The following is an 18,753-nucleotide window of genomic DNA, read 5'->3' on the forward strand; positions in this document are numbered from 1 at the left end:
GGGTCGTGTTTGGTGTCATTCGATAGATTTTTTTAAAAATATTAAAAATGCATTTTTTCAGTTTTTTATCTGATTTTTATTTCGTCCATTTCGTTTCATTTTGTTTATATTTAGAGGCTCGAAAATTGTATAGTGCCTCAGGCCTGATTTGAAGTAAAACAGGCTCTGTTTATTTATATACTTCTCTTATATTGTTGTATTGAAGATTCTGTTCCAGTTTCTATATCTTATTATTTTACATTTTCTCTTCTGCATATGTTTCGGCCCTCCATCATACTTCCTTAAAAGTTGTTCTTCTTTTTCTACATATATATTTCCATATACATACTTAAGGGCTTCTTTTATTTCTTATATGGTCGGTCCATTGACAGTATTCATTGCACCATTACCCTCTTTTATTCTTATTATTTTTGTTTATGATCTGTGCCCATCAGTGTTAGAGAACACAAAAGAAGTACAAAATAGAAGAGAAGAAAAATTATAAAGAGTGAGTTAGGGGGACATAAAACCAACAAGTACTCATTTAAAAAAATTTACTCCTCTGGTAATCCCAGAATATAATATTAACATACATATCATAACTGCCAATTCCAACAAACACAAAAGATTAAATATAGGGATAAAATTGTATCATCAATAGATAAAGCAAATTTCTAGGAAATAAATTTAGCCTTATAATGATGTATCAATAATCTTATCATATTAATTATGCTTTTATCTAACTAAATATTAAATGTTACTTGATATTATCTTAAGTATCTGGGTAATAGTTTCATAACAAAAAATATTTATCAATTTGTAAATTAGATAATGTCCAAAATTAACTATCCCAATAAGAAAAAGCACAAGACTAATTGCTAAACAATTAGTAGTGAATAATTATTCATTGTTATAATATTCTGTTATCTAGAGTCAAAGGTTTGGAGAACAAAATTAACAAAGATAGTGAAAAGAAGGAGCAAATGAGAAAGCTATGCTACAAACAGAAAATATGATTGTAAGAAAGGTTCCAAAGCTAAAGAAATATTTAACTTTTTGCATTGTAGTCCATTCTTTCACGGTTTTTGCTCTAAATTTTAAAGAACCGCTTGGATTGACATGAAATTTGGCATACGTATAGCTTACATGTCAAAGAAAAAAAGTGATATTGTGGCGATGTGTGCTTTTGCCCTGGGGGTGACTTTCACCCCCTCTTGGAGGTGAAAAAATATATGTCCAAAATAAGTCCGAAAATGGGTAAACTGACTAATTTTAAGTAACTTTTGTTCTATAGAGCTTTTTAGCCAAGTCAACAACACGAGTTATTTGCGAGTGAATATGTTCATTTTTCAACAAAATAACCACATTTTTAGACAGTTTTTCGCAAATAACTCAAAAAGCAAGTATTTTGTCGAAAAAAACGTTCTTAGCAAAAATATAGCTTATAAAAAAGTAAAAAAATGGTGTACGCGTTAGGTCTCTGGATCTCGTAGAACCAGAGTTATAGCCAATGAAAAATAGATTCATATTCACCAAATTTCAAATAGATTATTTCGACGTGAAATATCCAAAAAATTAAGCACTCTTTGGGGAAAACGCATTATAACTTTTTTAAAGTGCTTAAAAAAAGCTTTATTTCGTTTTTTGCAAAAGTTTCTAGCATTAAATTTAAGCAAGTTACGCTCAAAATAAAGTTGGTCCCTTTTGTTTTTGCAAAAAAATCGGGAAGACCACCCCCTAATTAGCAACTTAAATGAAATTAATCGTTAGTGCTCCACAAATTATTTTAATTATGTTGTGTTTACATGATCTGTAAGTTTCATCGATTCAAAGTGCTTATTTTTGAAAAAAATTGGTTTCAAAGTAAAATTTTTAAAAATTAAAATTTTGAAAAATATGCTTTTTTTCAAAATAACTTAAAAATTGTTAGAGATACCAAAAATCTCGAAAAACAAAAAAAGTCAGATTTGCTTTTCTGAATATCATGTACTTTTTCTTTTTCTGTTATACAAAAATTGATTAAGATTTGGTGTTTCTAAATTTGCATACATTCGTGATCAGTGACTCGTTCAACCCGTTTTAACTACAGCCCTTTCAATAATAAGGACTTTGAACCAATGAAACTTACAAATCATATAAACAATATATATACGAGTCAAGAAACTTGTGAAGTCGTAACGATTAAGTTCATTTAAGATACTAATTAGGAGGTGATTTTCTCGATTTTTTTACCAAAACCAAAAGGGACTAACTTTATTTTGAGCGTAACTTGTTTAATTTTGATGCTAATTTTTTTTATAAAACAAAAATGAAGCTTTTTTTAAACACTTTAAATAAGTTGTAATGAGTTTTCCCCGAAATGTGCTTCATTTTTGGTTATTTCACGTTAAAGTATTCCATTTGGAATTTGACGAATATGAACCTATTTTTCATTAGCTATAACTCTGCTTCTACTAGGTGTAGAGACGTGATGTATACACCATTTTTTTAAATTTTTTACAGGCTATATTTTTACTAAGAATGTTTTTTCGACAAAATACTTACAATTTGTAGTCGGAGAGATAGAAGCGGATTTTGTGCGTGATAAGTAATATGGAAAAACTATACGGGAATATGTTGAATTAGTTGTGTACATGACTTTCACCAACTACCGGAAACCAGAGTTGGGGCCTCTTTTTGCTAAAAATGGTTTTTCGACAAAATACTTACTATTTGAGTTATTTGCGAAAAACCGTCTAAAAGTGTGGTTATTTTGTTGAAAAAATGAACATATTCACTGCCAAATAACTCGAAAAGTATTGACTTAAGTGAAAAAACTCTATAGAACAAAAGTTACTTAAAAGTAACCAGTGTATCCATTTCCTGACTTTCTTTGGACAAATATTTTTTCACCCCCAAGAGGGGGTGAAAAGCACCCCCAGGGCAAAAGCACATATCGGCACGATATCACTTTTTTTCTTTGACTTGTTAGCTATGTGTATGCCAAATTTCATGTCAATCCAAGCGGTTCTTTAAAATTCAGAGATTTTGTAATATTTTACCGTTAAAGAACGGGCTATTGCATATTTACTTTTTGTTTTGTTCTGCACACATACACACAGCTGAAACAATTTGCATTATATATGTCTTTACAGAACTCGATATTTTTCTACAAACTCAATATTTTATTCTATTCAATCTTCTAAGGATATAATGAATTTTACATATTACTGACTTGAATTATACATGACTAGACAAAAGAACCAAAATGATTATCTACTGAACATTAAGTAGACCTGTAGCAGCCTATGGTTGTGGAACCTGGGTAATCACAAAAAATGATGAAGCCTAACTCAAGACATTGAAAGAAAGATACTTAGAAAAGTATACAGCCTGGTGCAAGACAAAGATGGCACATGGAGAAATGAATAAATGAATTAATAAAAGGGTACAATATTATAAGATTTGTTAAAAGTTAAAGACTGTCATGACTGGAACATAAGACAAGAAGATACAAAAACAACAAAGAAAATATTACAATGGAAGCCGATAGGAAGACGAAAAAACGGAAGGCCCACAATGAGATGGTTGAATGACATAGAAGATGACCTGAAAACTATGAATATAAGACAAAGGAGAAGGGGATAAGAGATGTCTGACAGGAAGAATATAGCCAGAGAAGCAAAGACCCATCCACAGTGATGATGCAAAAAAAAGAAGAATAAATATTGATTTGATTATTTAATATTGATTATTTCCCTCAGAGTTAGTATGTTCACTATATGGATTGTTTTTATATTAGTAGATAAACTGAAACTCAAACGATTTGAAATGCACATCATAGATTTAATGACATCATAACCCACCAGTACAAACTTGACTACAAATTCAACAAATTTTTCCTCATATATTAGTTTTTTGCTACTGTTACCAGGAAAGCGCTGTTGCTGAATAAAAAACATATGTGTATTTATCAAAACAGCTACCATCTACACTGTTTCTCCTTGTCTCAGGGAGTGTGATCTATAATATAAGTGTCAAAAGTCATGTTGTAATAAAAAAGGTTATGTAAGATTTCTGTTTATTTTTTTTTTGTTCTTTTGCAGCCTTTGGGAGCTGTGTCCATTTAGCCAGCAACATTTCTTAAACTTAACGTCTAACTAAACCTACTATGGAACAAAACTATTACGAACCTAATCAACCAATCAAGGATAGGGAAGGAAAAGGGTTAAAAAATAAACTGTTGTTAAAATAAACCAAATAAATAAAATATAATTTGAAAACAACAATTTGACATTATATTTAACCTCCAATATTATGACAGACGTCAGTTACCATTTACAATCTCACCAAATAGGCCGTTCCAAGATGCTGTCAAAATTAAATCAATATGGCTACCGGAAGGCAAACATTGAATATTATTCTATCAGGTTCTTATGGTTTTAGATCATTTTAGTTGTTGTACAAAGATTAATTTAACATTTTCTCTGGAAGTATTAATTTAGAAAGATAATATGCCTCATTGGTGTTGTGTTTTGAAGTGTGAAATGCAAAGTAATCGTGATAAAGTTAGCTTTTACCACTTACCATCAGTGCTACATTCTAAGCACAAAACTGAACCAATTTAACTAAATAAGTTATAGTTATCATCTGAGAGACAACAACAATGGTAAAATGCAATAAAATATTAAGATTTTACTAGCAAAATGGAAATTCCCCTGTAATCATCTTATATCTGGTAAGTTACAACATTTGAACATTAACCATTTTTGAAGATGTTAACAGTCTAATCTTGTAGGAAAACCAGCCGACTTAACTGATAATAACAATCCAGATTGGGTTCCTTCAATAAATATGGGGTATATAAACACAATGAAATGAGTTCCCCAAAATCTAAAATGGGAATTAAGGTACCAAAGGAGAATTAAAAGAAAAGGGTACCTACAAGAAAAAATTGCTTTTTTATTCCTCTTGAAATGATTTATAAGACACTGGACTGTCTTATATTCTACAAATACTAGGTAGGTCTATGATTTTACACATTTTTCATTAATGATACATTACTGTTACTTTAGTAGATTTAGAAACAGTGGATAGTTAGTGGTAGATAGCAGTTATTTGGTATAAAAGCTAGTTTAGTAGAAGACAAGATTTTGCCAAATAGTCAAACATATATTACAATGGAAAAATTAACAAATACATTTTATGTCATTAACATTAACACAGGATTTTAAATATCAGCTTAAGAAATTAGCTTTATCTTGTGAAAGTATAGAAAATGATGATGCCAAAACTAAAAATTATACTGGTTTAGCAAATTACAATGTTTTTAAAATAGCTTTAAAGTATATTACACCATTTATCAAATACCATCAAAATACTGTTTTGTCACCAAGTGATCAAGTATTGCTTACTTTAGCTAAACTAAGCTTAAACTTAGATTATAAAGATTTGGGATATAGGTTTAGTATTTCACCCTACCTGGTATCAACTTATTTCAAAAATACTTTGTATATAATGTGTCTTAGGTTAAAAAAATTTGTGTTCTGGCCTGATAGAGATATTTTAAAGAAAACTATGCAAAATTCACTTAAAGAATCTTTTCATGGAAATACTACAGGTATAATTGACTTTGGACGAATGTTGGTATGAAACGAATTATTTATTGTTCTGAAGCTAGTTATTTGAGGCATTTTTGTAATTAACTATTCTAATTGGGAAATAAGCCACAATTTAACTTAAAAAATAATTTTATTAATCTTTCGACTTCCAAATCAGACGTCATTGTCAAAATACAAAATATTATTATTTATGCATATTATTACCTGTAAATATTTCTTCTGATTGTTAATTGTAAAGGATAGAAAAATTACCATTTATTTTATTTTTTTTTAGAATCAGCTGAGAGAAGTGGTCTACAAAAACCCAGGAAGGAAACGGAATATGTGGCTACGAAAGGCAAAAGAAAGGTTTACAAAGCAAATGTGACACATTTTTTTGAAATATTTAGGAATATCAGTAAATTGCATTAAAAAAATGTATGAAAAGATTTTGTTCAATAAAAATGTTTATATTTATCAAGGATGTATTAATTGGTATGGCCACATATCGTCAGTGATGTAATAATACATCCTATCTGTTTTTTCATGAGTTTCGTAAGAGAGACTAAAAACTTGTCTTAGGGTCACCTCCTGTTTTCATATGATATTTTTTGACTTGTTTTGTAGTAAATTAAACTATCTATGAACTACAAAACAAGTCAAAACTTACATATGAACACAGGAGGTGACCTTAAAACATGTTTTTCCATCTCTCCTACAAAACTCATGAAAAAACAGATAGGAGGTATTGTCACATCAGCAAGGATGTACAGTGATGAGTGCCCTAATAACCGGCAAAACAGCACAAAAGATGGGCAACATATTTAGTTGTGAGATAAAAAGAAATGAAACTAGTCGAGCTGGGAAATTTAGCGAAATTAACCTTTAAATTTTATTTCATATTGATTGTTTCCCACCTTTACACATATCAGAGGAGTATGTCAACTAAAACTGTCACTGTGACAGTGGTAGTTTCCAAACTCGTCTGATACGTCTGAAGGTGGTACACAATCAATACAATCTAAATGTATAAGTTAATATCGCTAAATTTCCCAGCTCGACTAGTTTCATTTCTTTTTATCTCACTACTTAATACGTTTTCCATCTTTTGTGCTATTTTGCAGGTTATTAGAGCGCTCATCACTGTATTTCTGGTATATCCAGGGAATGTCTACAAAATATATTTTGAATGTCCAAAGAACATTCGTGGACATTCATGGAATGTTCCAATAAGACATTCAGGTAATGTTTAAAATGCTGACACAGGATTTTCCTGGCATGTTCAGGGAACGTGTTTTCGGGGATATTCCAGGAATTTTTCAATGTCTGTGTACCTTCTATGGACATATATGGAATATTTTGGTGTTATTAGCACCGCACTCCACTTGCGATTTGTAATCAGGAAGATTGAACACATTGTTTCAAATACAAGTCAATCCATTTGTAACTAAATAATCATGGATTGACTTCTATTTGAAAGAATGTGTTCAATCTTCACGACTACAAATCGCAAGTGGAGTCCGGCGCTTAGAGCTACTTCCTCTTCGGTATTATGTATTATACTACAGAAATTAGGAACTTTCCTTCTAAATATATGTATGCATCTTGGCCATCAAACATTTTTTTAAGGGGTTACATAGGTCTTATGGGTAAAAAAAGTGACTTTTTAAAAAAATTATATCTCGAAAACTAAAATTTATTTTTATTTATAATTGGAACATGTAAAAGTATAGTACTTAAGGTAGTCTCAAAAAAAGTTTCAGCCAAAAATATTCATTTTTGTAGAGCTTAAGTTTTTTTGCGGTGGGCAGCATAACTAAGTCCAGTCTCATATGAAATCAAAAAGTTTCTTGTAGTTTATACCTCTGGCTAGTAAATGAACGAAGGAATTAAAAAAAATGAAATTTGAAGATTTTACAAAGTTTAAACACATTTTTGACCCCAATTTTTCTCATTTTTAAAGTAGTTTTTTTTTGATAAAACAAAAATGACCTCATCTAATAAAAAAATCTTTGTTCATTCACTAACCAGAGGTATAAACTACAAGAAATTTCAAATGAAACTGGACTTGTTATGCTGCTCACCGCAAAAAAGGGCTGTTGTCGAAAAATTGCAGTCAACTCTACAAAAATGAATATATTTGGCTGAAATTTTTTTGAGTGTACTATACTTTTACATGTTCCAATTATAAATAAAAATAATTTTTAGTTTCCAAGATATAATTTTTTTAAAAAGTCACTTTTTTTACTCGCAAGACCTATGTAACCCCTTAATAACTGCCTTTCCATGCTGTAGCAAACTTAACAAATTGTTGATTTCAAATTGTAACAGTTAAGTTTTGCAAAGTATGCTGCCCTCTTGTATCTTCTGTGTTATCTTCATCATACAATTACTTCATCTAAAAACTTTCTGCGATATATTCATTTTGTTGCTAAAATTATTTCCTGATCCATGGGTTGAATAAGCGATGTATTTTTTGGCAAAAACATACATTTAAAGTTGCCATGTTTTGATCATAGAATATTTTCAGAGGGATGAGCAGGAGCGTTGTCTAAAATCAAAAAACATTTCACCTCTTCCGGCAGATTCTCAGTTTCTTCTCTTGAAATTTTTTCACTGCAGGTACAGTCGGAGAAATGAAAGAGTACCCATGAACGATCACATATTATTAACATAATTAATCTATCTCTATCGTTTGTTATTTATAGAAAAAGAACAGCAAATACAAAATATGTGATTGTACCTGTTTGACGTGACCGTTCATGGGTATTCTTTCATTTTTCCGACTGTACAAATTCTTTAAAAGGTCAATTTTTTAAGATATCTGGGGTGAACCACTATGATGAAATTATTTATTTTTATAGCTCCACAATTATATACAAATCCTACCTCAAAATATTTGTAAGAATTTAAACTCTTGAATGCCTTCATTTGTTGACCTGTGTAAAAACTTACTAAGCTCCAAATACAAAAAAAACTATGTCCATGTAAGTAACTATATTTGTCCATGTTGTCACCCTTGAAAAACTTTTTCTACTGTAGGTTAACTCATACCCCTTGAGGGAAAATGGATCTATATACCAAAAGCTTTTGAAAATATTTACTTATGTTTATTTATTCACTGCTTACAACTAAATACAGTCGTTAAAGTACTTCTACAGCTAGAAGCTACAGAAGTCAACAGCAAAATGTTCGGAAAATACAACTATAAAAAACTATTATACAACGATTAAACTATTATATAAAAACAATTATATAAACCACTATTTTATAACAACAATAACTATTTTATAAAAAAACTATTAAACGTAAAAAACTTAAGAAACTCAATGCGGTACAAATATAAATAATTTCAATGTTTGCCTTCCAGCTTTCAATTAGTGTCATAAACGTCAAAGTCTTGAAATGGCCTATATAGTAATGAGGTTATATAAACTTGTCACTAAAGGTACGATTCTGACAACTGCCAATGGCAGTTACAGTTGTCACCATGACAGACGTCATTACTTTACACTATTAATTTGTATAAATATTAACAACTGACATTCTGCCAGACTAGCCAGACAGCAGTTGCAGTTAGATGTCAGAATCAGTCTCATACAAATTAATAGTGCAAAGTAGTGACATCTGTCACAGCGACAACTGCAACTGACGTCTGCAGTTGCCATCTGCCGTCGTTGTCGGAATCGTAGCTTAATTCTACCCAATGAAATGCTCACTGTAATATCAATGGCATGTCAAAAAAAATCTGATTATTCCATATTATGTTTTTTAATTTAAAATATGGCAACAAGGGGAAAATTATGTGCACTCCTTATTGTTTGACTTTTCCTATAGTTTTGAATTTATAAAAAGAGGATACCCTTTATTTTTTTCATGTTCATAGATGCTGATCACTATTTATCTCTAGTATTTTGTTTAGTCAATAAGTTATTTACAATTTCTTAAATGAAACAGATATAGCCTTAAGGGGTCATGTGATAGCTCATTTGAAAGGGTATTTAATTCTCTATTCACTAATGTAAACATTAACATAATTATTTATACAGGGTGTTCAAAAAAACATTTTTTTAATTAAAATAATTGAGACAAAAAGAAGAATGTAATTTATTTAATTCAAAATAAATTTTACTACTGTCAGAAAACAGAAAAAAATTTTATTTGACATAAACATTGATTTTCGCTTAAATGAAATATTCAAACTGGCAAGAGGCAGGTGGGTTCAAGCTTTAACATTGAATTTAAGCGAAAAACAATATTTATTTGTCAAATAAACATTTTTTACTGTTTTCTGACAACATTAAAACGTATTTTGAATTAGATAAATTACATACATTCATTTATTTATTTATTTTCAACGGGACACTGCCCAATAAGATTACAAGTTTATAAGTCCAATATACATAATACATGTGTCAATAATAATAAAACTACAATAAAATAGTAATAAAACAATAATACAATAAAATATAAGTATCACAAACTTAATCACATAAATCAGATTCATATATCACAATAATGAATATCCAACAACTACTCAAACAAACAAACGTTTGAGGCCAGAGATGAATTCAGACTTCGGTGCAAAGAAATCTAGATCAGGTTGAGTGTTTGCCCATCTTAGTGCTCGAGATAAAAAGTTGTTTCTTCTTTCTGTCTCAATTATGTTATTATGTCTCACCTTGTATAAATAATTATGTTAATTTTTATACTATGGAATAGATAATTTAATACCATTTCAAATAAGCTATCACATGACCCCTATTCTCATTTAAAAAATCATCGATTACGTCATCACGCCCAGATTAATGACGTCACTAGTATGATAGATATGCCAAAAAATCGGAAATTAAAAACAAAAATCGACCTGTGTCAGGATTTTTCCTTAAAGCCGCCGGCTTACGAAATAATGAATTTATACGTTACTTTATGGACACACTGTATATTTATAAAATCAATGTAATACATTCAAATTTGTGCGAAAATTGCAATACAATAAGTGACTTGGATCATATATTCTTTGCACGTGACAAATATGTGATACTAAGAAATCTATTGAATATGCAGCTATTGCAAGAAAACTTTTATCCCCCATATAATCTGATGAACTTACTAGCTTTGAACAAACCGTCAATCTTTAGGATTCTTCTAGATTACGTTACATTGAGGGGTCAAGTTCATTCATATACCACGAGAAATATTGGAAGATTTTGACATTCAAAAAACTAATAAACATAGTACAATATCCTTGTTTTACAAATATATGAATGAATTTAACCATCTTCCCCCCAGTGTTAAGAATGCAGTGACAGTTCCAATTTTCAAAAAATCACTAAAAACATATTTTACCTGGTTAAAAAATAATTTTTAATAAGTCTGTACAGTAGGAAAAATGAAAGAGTATCCAAGAACAATCACATCGAATCACTTATTTTGTATCTGCTGTCTTTTTCTATAAAAAAGGTTTGTTATTTATAGAAAAAGACAGCAAATACAAAATAAGTGATTGATGTGATTGTTCATGGGTATTCTTTCATTTTCCGACTGTGTTGTATATTGCATGTAATGTATATTATATGTTACATTTAATTAAGCATATTTTTATATTCATCATTAGTAGGATTTCTATTTCAATAAAGAATTTCATTTAATTTCATGTTAAGTCGTGTAAATTGAAACTTTAGGTCTAGCTTTGCCTTATCTCCCTGGTAATAATACCCCATATCCCTACTTAGTCTGTGGTTAGTCACCCTGAACGACCTGGTTACGGAAAGTTTTTTCCCCTTCCCTACCCTTGATTGTTCAATTGGATTCGTAATGGTGTTGGGTGTATGGTAGGTTTAGTTAGACATTGATTTTAAGAAGTGTTGCTGGCTAAATGGGCGCAGTTCCCAAAAACCATAAAAAAAGAAAACAAAATGTATTCTATTAACCCTCGTAAGGGGGGTACAGGGTGCAATTGCACCCCAGACCTCGTTTTCTCACCTATCTGTTTTAATAAATTTGTTTGATTTTTGTCCATTTTTTTATCTGCATTAAATTCGATTCTAAACACATTCCACCCATTACAGCATTTAAAAATCTGCGTTTGTGTTTTTTTTTTTGGAAAAATGAGTAGAGTGCTAATGGTGAAAATTTCATTATCCTGAATTGGGCATTTCTGATATTCCACCTGGAGCTAACAGAGCTACGGGACAAGATCGGTGTTACTTATGTCAGAGAAAAAAGACTGTAAGTCCCAGCATAACTGTATTTTGTGTAAAAACTTTGTGTTGCTTACTCTGTTAAAAATTTCATGTGTTTGTCTTACAACGATAATTAATTTTTTTAAGAATAATTACCTTGTTTGTAAAATTATGTTTCATAGTACAAGTTCTAATTATCTTTCAAATCAATTTCCCTAGCGTTCACATATAAAAAAAAAATGGATATAGGGATGGGGTGCAATGGCACCCTGCACCGTTGTTTATGTAACAATCTAAGCACCGCCTTACGAGGGTTAAAGGGTTCACTACTTCCTTCTTATTATCATGGGATCTTATTGAAATCAAAGCAAAAGTACTGTACTTAATAGTAGGCATATTATTTGTGTTATTTTTTATTAAGAGTGTTATAAGAAAATCTGTTTAATCTGAATTGTGTTTGGTCCCTTATTTCGGATTACTGGGACTCCACTGTATCATTTATTGTTTATCTATCTTAATTTAATACAAGATATGCATAAACAAACAAAATGTTTTTATCAGGAGGAAGAAAATACCTTGTAAATACAAATAAAAATATTGTGTTTCAAAAATACTAAATGATTAAAAGAAAATAAAAATTAGCCTTATTTTTGGTCCCAATAGACCACTGTTGTGTGGTCTTATTAATACTTGAACTTACCTGTGAAGATGGGTGGGTGCTTTGTTTAACAGTGTGTAGTACTGCCTCACAAACTCTCTTCCTACACTTTGGGGTGATGGGGGAGCCTCCATTACCATTCCTAACGATTTGCTTTAACCGAAATAATTGCTGGACAAATAACCTGCACACTGTAATGAAAAAAAAATGCAGATGTTACAAAAACATCACAGCACAAATGTTACATGAAGTTATTAGCTTCCTTGCATTACCTAATACACTATTGATGTTATTCGGGATTATAAATGGATAATACACGAAACAACGAGAGTTCCAAGGTAGGAAAAAAGCTAGTTTTATTCTCAGGTACAAAAGAAAAAATGTCTAGAAAATTCCGTGGGTGAGTGAATGCGAAGTGATAAATATTACAGAAAACGTCGTGTAAGAAAGCTAAAACTGTGTTTCTTACAAAACACAAACTATTTTCGATGTATTCATGGGTCACGATTGGACATTCCTGTCCATGTCGAAATAAAAACCGGCGTGGAACAGACTACAAGGCGTTAGTAAAAATGATATTTGCTTACCTTCGCAGATCTCCCTAATGCTTATGATGGGAACAGTTTGAAAGTTTTATGTGTAAGAAAGAGTTTTGGCTTAGTTTTTATTAAAAATTGAACTGTTTTCAGACTATGCCAAAGAAGCAAAGCACACGGGTGTAAACTTCATAAAATTGGCAAGTAAGTAAAGTTAGAGTTGGTGCTGTTAATTCATACTTTATCCGCATGAATGTCAGCGCCATCAAGGTCCCATCGTAATCTAGAACTCAGAGCACTTCCGTTTTCCCGCGCAGTAGTTCAGGAAATAGCAATTTACCGCCAATTTCGAATTTTATAGCTAAAATAAGTATCTCAAATACAAATAACATAATACAATACAAAGTTAGATATTAAATTAGAACCAAATCACTTCATAATCAATGCATCATTGAGTAATAGTTTTGTTCTGCTTGATATTTCATTAGTCCTCAAGTGGCTGGCGACATACATACATCAAGTCAGCATCCCTGAATAAAATGATAAAATATTTTTATAAAAATGAAAATAACTTATTTTTATTGATTGACTATTGACATATAAAACATAGCTAAAATGAAATATGTATATTTAGAAATTATAAATATGTATTTCTTTTTTCTGAATATTTCAAGATCTACTATATAGGCAACCAACATTAACCGTTGATTCAATCGGGTGTTCGCTTACGTCGCTTACCTGTCTCTTTCTTCAATTGTATCCTAGATAAGGTATATATAAGTAGAATTGTATTGAATGCTTTTTCCATATAAGTAAATATTTTGTCTTGTGCGTTATTATGTCCTTTTCTAAATCCCCTTTGTACATTCTCTAGTTCTAGTTTATGTTCTATTTGTATTCGGTCTTTTCTTTCTTTCTATCATTATTTCGTATAGTTTTGCTGCTAAACATAATAGAGATATGCCTCTGTAATTCTGACAACCTCTTGTATTCCGCTTCTTGTGCACTGTCACAATAATTATTGTATTTGAACAATCTTTTCTCTAGTCTAGTTTTTTTCCTGTAGGTATAACTTGTTTCGTCTGATTCGAAAATTACGTTTTTTTTATTTTCCTTGCTCTTCGTTTAATAGTTATTCGAAATGTTCCATCCATCTTTCCATTATACCTATCCTTGTCGTCGGTTAACATTTTGTTCCGTTTTTGGTCATTATTTGATTTAGCCTTATTTCTTTGCTGCTTTGTAAGTTTTTCAGTGTTCTATAAAACAATTTTACATTATATTTATTGTTTTTTAAATTTCTTCTACGAACTTGTCCTAACTTTTCTTTTTCTCACCTTTGACTGTTTGTACTTTTATATTCTCTTTTTTTTTTGTATATTTCATGTTTTTGTTGCGTTTTGCCTTATACACATTATATTTTGTACCTATGTATTCTTTCCACAATTTCTTCTTTTCTTTTATTTCAATTTCTACCTCTATATTACACCATGGTGTCCCAGACGACCTCTCGTGGATTTCGGTGGAACTAAAATTGAGGGTGTTTTTCTTTTTATTGGCCTGCTATAATTGGGGTTTATAATGTCAAATCGTTGTTAAAATCGATGTCAGTATTTTCGAAAATCAATATAATTAGGTAATAAATTGTAATACAAACGATTTAATTAAAAGATTACAAACCTTTTATCAAAAGTGTTCTTATGTGTGTGTTGTGTTGCAGAATATTTGGAGTAAATTTAGGACGAACACCTTCTTTTGATTCTACTGATGCTGATAGATTAATCGATGGGACTACTAACTTTTTCACTTTATTGATTTTCGAAAATACTGACAACGATTCGACATTAAGAACCCCCATTATAGCAGGCCAATAAAAACACCCTCAATTTTAGTTCCGCCGAAATCCACGAGAGGTTGTCTTGTAAATTTTCCACATTCTTCTTCTATTTCTGTTATTTCTTCTTATTTGTCCATTTCTTTTTCAAACTTTTCTTTGTATTTGATTCTCGTTGTTTGCTCCCTTAGTTTATGTAATATTTTAAGTATTTCCTAGTATTTCTTATCCTTATTATTCTAATCATTATCTAATCTAATTCTAATTTTCTAATTCTCTATTTTAATTATTATCTAATCTTTTGCCGTGAAATAAGTATTGTCTTAACAAATTTTCAAATAATAATTTTCCATTAAGTATAGTTAATTTTAATAAATTAACTATAATATTTTAAAGTATGTAATTGAAATTCTACAAAACATAGGAATTGGTGATAAGGACATCCGATAATTGTGACAAGTCTCTACTGCCATCAGACAGCCAGGGTAAAAGTCGGCAATGCGTCCACAGAGAGCATTGATATCAGAAAAGGTGTGCGACCGGGATGTGTTCTCTCCCCTCTCCTTTTTAATATTTACTCCGAACAAATTTTTAAAAAAGCACTGGATGAAGCAAACGAAGGCATAAAAATCAATGGAGAATTGACAAACAACATCCGATATGCGGACGATAGTCTTACTTGCCAGTAGTACAGACAAACTTCAGTATCTTATGGACAGGGTACAAAGAGCGAGTGAAGAAAGAGGACCTAACCTCGACATAAATAAAACAAAATGGATGCTGGTCGGCAAAACTCAAAAACCTGCCAGACAATTGAAAATAAAAAACCAATTAATTGAACACGTTGACTCGTATATATACCTTGGAACAGTCGTCAACTCGAAATGGGATCAAACAACTGAAATACGATCTAGAATTGAAAAGGCCAGAGCAACATTTAACAACATGAGAAATATATTCACCCATTCAGACATATCTCTCCCACTAAAAATACGGCTGCTAAAGTGCTATGTATTTCCAGTCTTGCTGTATGGTGCAGAAGCATGGACACTGACGGAAACATTAATGAGAAAGCTGGAGGCATTCGAAATGTGGATGTATCGACGTATCCTCAAAATATCCTGGACGACCCACACCGCCAACGTAGAGGTACTGCGCTGAATGGGAAAACAAAAAGAAATCTCTTTCACAATTAAGAAACGGAAACTTGAATACCTCGGTCATATTATGAGACATGATAAATATCATATACTCCAACTGATAATACAGAGTAAAATAGAAAGCAAACGCGGACCCGGAAGAAGAAGACACTCATGGCTTCAAAACTTACGCCAATGGTTTGGACTAACATCGATCGAGTTATTCAGAAACGCCGCAAATAAAATTAAAATTGCTATGATGATAGCCAACGTCCGCAAAGGACAAGGCACATGAAGAATAGTTAATTTTATCCTCTTCGTACGGTTCCTATATCATCGTTCCACTTTTTACACTTTAGCATTCATATCATACAATTACTATTTTCGCTCGCTGTACAATCATTTATTAATTCTTGCAGTTTGTCTCTCAACACTTTTCGTTGCTTCTGTATCAGGTGCTTAGCATCCCAAACAGCACAGTACGTTTTAAGTACGTACAATTTTGGTACTGTACGTACATGATGTAAAATGTACGTTTTAAGTACGTACACTGGTGTACATACCAGTACGTACAGAAGAGTACGTACTAAGTACGTACTATTACGTCCAAGTATGTACCATGAGAAAGAAGAGCTAAGGCATATTTATTATGTCAGGTTATGTTAACCTAACCTAATTTATTTGGTTAGGAACTTTCCTTCCACCTCGAGTACAGTCACTACAGTTTTGATGTGATAATTCATTGCAAGACAGTTTCATTTAGATTTTTTTTTACTTATTTTTGGTGTTGGAGCTTAGTGTGGTTTCCTGTTATCTTATTGAGGTGAGTGTTTTTAACTTATTATAGTCATACTGAAAAATGTATTTTGTGGGCGAGGAAGTTAGATAAATAAAATTAAATAAAAAATAAGTATATTTAAAACAAAACCATTTGGCAAACTTTAAGAGTCATAAGTTTTGCTTGTTTTTGTACTTCAAATATGAATTTTTTTTTCATATTGGTGAATAAAAAGGTAATTTTAACAATTAATTCATCATTTAGGTAGGTATCTATTTTAAATTTTAGACATGTCATCAAATAGTAAACATTACAAAAATGCTACAAAGCAATTGAAACGATTTAAGCAAATGAATGTGCAAAAAATATCTAGTTTTAATATTTCAGTGAAAAGTGAAATACTAGTTTAGATAATAAAACTATGGATATGACAGACACTAATGATAATTCAATGGATGTTTTTGAAAATTTAGAACATCATCCATTACCACACTCTCTTTCAGACACACTCTGTTTTGAATATGAGAATATATTATTAGAAGATGAAAAATGTATTAGTGATACTACGGAGGATACTACATAAAAGTCTTACCAGTAGCTTATCAGAATGGTGCTGTAAACATAATATTACACATGTGGCTATTAATGACCTGTTAAATATTTTAAAACCATATCATCCTGAATTACCCCGAGATGCTAGAACTCTGTTACACACTCTAAGGAAAACTATTCTACAACCAATAAACTCAGGTCACTATATTTATTTTGGATTGAGAAATTGTTTGCAAAAACTACTGTCTCAGTATTCTGGAGAAGAGTGTCTTGATACTGTAGAAATTTTAATTAATATAGATGGTCTTCCACTTTCAAAAAGTTCATCCAGTCAAGTGTATCCAATTTTATGCAGTATATATCCGAAACAGGGGCCAGTTGATATAGTTGGTATATATCACGGTTATGAGAAACCCAAAGATTCTAATTTATTTTTAGAAAAATTTGTAGAAGATGCCATAGAAATAATTAATAATGGTATGAAATATGAAAGTAGAACTTATTTTATTAAAATTAAAGGTTTTATTTGTGATGCTCCTGCTAAAGCATACATTACATGTACTAAAGGTCATTCTGGTTACATGTCTTGCAGTAAATGTGACATTGAAGGGGTTTACACTAATAGGATTTGTTTTCCTGACACGAAGAATTTTCATTTGCGCACTGCATAAATTTGACTGTATTTAAACTACATTTGACTGTAATTAAATGCATTATGTAACAAAGATATGTACTATACAGTTAACTATAATTTATTGGGCTTAAAATAAAGCATTTAATCGTACTAGAGGGACATCAGTCTTAAAACAGATTTTTTTAAATTATTGTAAAAAACAACCCACTTCTAAATTTATAAATATTTAGAGCAGTTGCAAAAATGAATTGATTTTCGGAGACACACAAGGCAGACATACATTTAGCAGTATTATTTATTTATATGGGTGTATTTCCATGGGTTAATTAATGCTTCAGTTGATGATGGTTGTGATAAAATATTCTTTATCAAACGTATCCAGTTTTATAATTTGATATTCTTTCTTTATAGAAGCTGCAATAAAAAGTGAAAAATGTAGTGATAAGAAGGTGGCGGAGCAAGAAATTGGACGATGGTTGAGGAGAGCCGGGGATCGCTTAAAAACTTTCAAGGAAAAGGAATCAGAATAAAAATTGAATTTATTTATTTTTTAAATAATAAAGATATATTCACCTATATTTACTTTTATTTACATAAATCATCATAAGTGTGTATAGTATGTACATGTACATAATATTATGTATATACAGTGATGAGCGCGCTAATAACCGGCAACATAGCACAAAAGATGGAAAACATATTAAATTGTGAGATAAAAAGACATATAACTAGTAGAGTTGTTAAAATTAGCGATAGTAACATATTATATTGATTGTTTCCCACCTTTAGACGTATCAGAGGAGTATGTCAACTAAAACTGTCACTGTGACAGTGGCATTTCTCAAAATCGTCCGATACGTCTAAAGGTGGGAAACAATC

At 30.9% G+C, this 18,753-nt stretch overlaps 2 protein-coding genes and 1 long non-coding RNA gene across 5 annotated transcripts in view; 2 read left to right on the forward strand and 1 right to left on the reverse strand.

Annotated features, from left to right (window-relative positions):
- LOC126879110 (ras GTPase-activating protein-binding protein 2) overlaps positions 1 to 13,217 on the reverse strand; it is a 47,019-nt gene extending 33,802 nt beyond the window's left edge. The window contains exons 1-2 of the mRNA XM_050642055.1: positions 12,989 to 13,217; positions 12,444 to 12,592 (exon numbers count right to left, since the gene is read on the reverse strand). Of these exons, the coding sequence (XP_050498012.1) occupies positions 12,444 to 12,541 (98 nt within the window). The 5' untranslated portion in view covers positions 12,542 to 12,592; positions 12,989 to 13,217. The remainder of the gene's footprint in view (positions 1 to 12,443; positions 12,593 to 12,988) is intronic.
- Positions 829 to 6,035, forward strand: LOC126879112 (uncharacterized). Of its 2 annotated transcripts, XR_007695979.1 has the most exons (3): positions 880 to 997; positions 4,065 to 4,979; positions 5,854 to 6,035. It is a non-coding gene; the product is annotated as an uncharacterized LOC126879112 (long non-coding RNA). The 2 variants fall into 2 exon arrangements; XR_007695978.1 differs by having other exon boundaries at positions 829 to 997; positions 4,065 to 6,035.
- A 3,163-nt stretch (positions 13,218 to 16,380) lies between the features above and the next one.
- LOC126879113 (uncharacterized) lies at positions 16,381 to 18,450 on the forward strand. Of its 2 annotated transcripts, none has more exons than XR_007695980.1 (2): positions 16,381 to 16,733; positions 18,286 to 18,450. XR_007695980.1 is itself a non-coding variant. In XM_050642056.1 (2 exons), the coding sequence occupies exons 1-2, from the start codon at positions 17,231 to 17,233 to the stop codon at positions 18,402 to 18,404; spliced, it is 606 nt and encodes a 201-aa protein (XP_050498013.1). In that variant the 5' UTR covers positions 16,743 to 17,230; the 3' UTR covers positions 18,405 to 18,450. The 2 variants fall into 2 exon arrangements, 1 of the variants encoding a protein (XP_050498013.1); XM_050642056.1 differs by lacking the exon at positions 16,381 to 16,733 and adding an exon at positions 16,743 to 17,717.
- The last annotated feature ends 303 nt before the right edge of the window (positions 18,451 to 18,753 follow it).

The sequence above is a fragment of the Diabrotica virgifera genome, chromosome 1 (genome assembly GCF_917563875.1).
Source record: "Diabrotica virgifera virgifera chromosome 1, PGI_DIABVI_V3a".
In the NCBI taxonomy this organism is placed as follows: Eukaryota; Metazoa; Arthropoda; class Insecta; order Coleoptera; family Chrysomelidae; genus Diabrotica; species Diabrotica virgifera.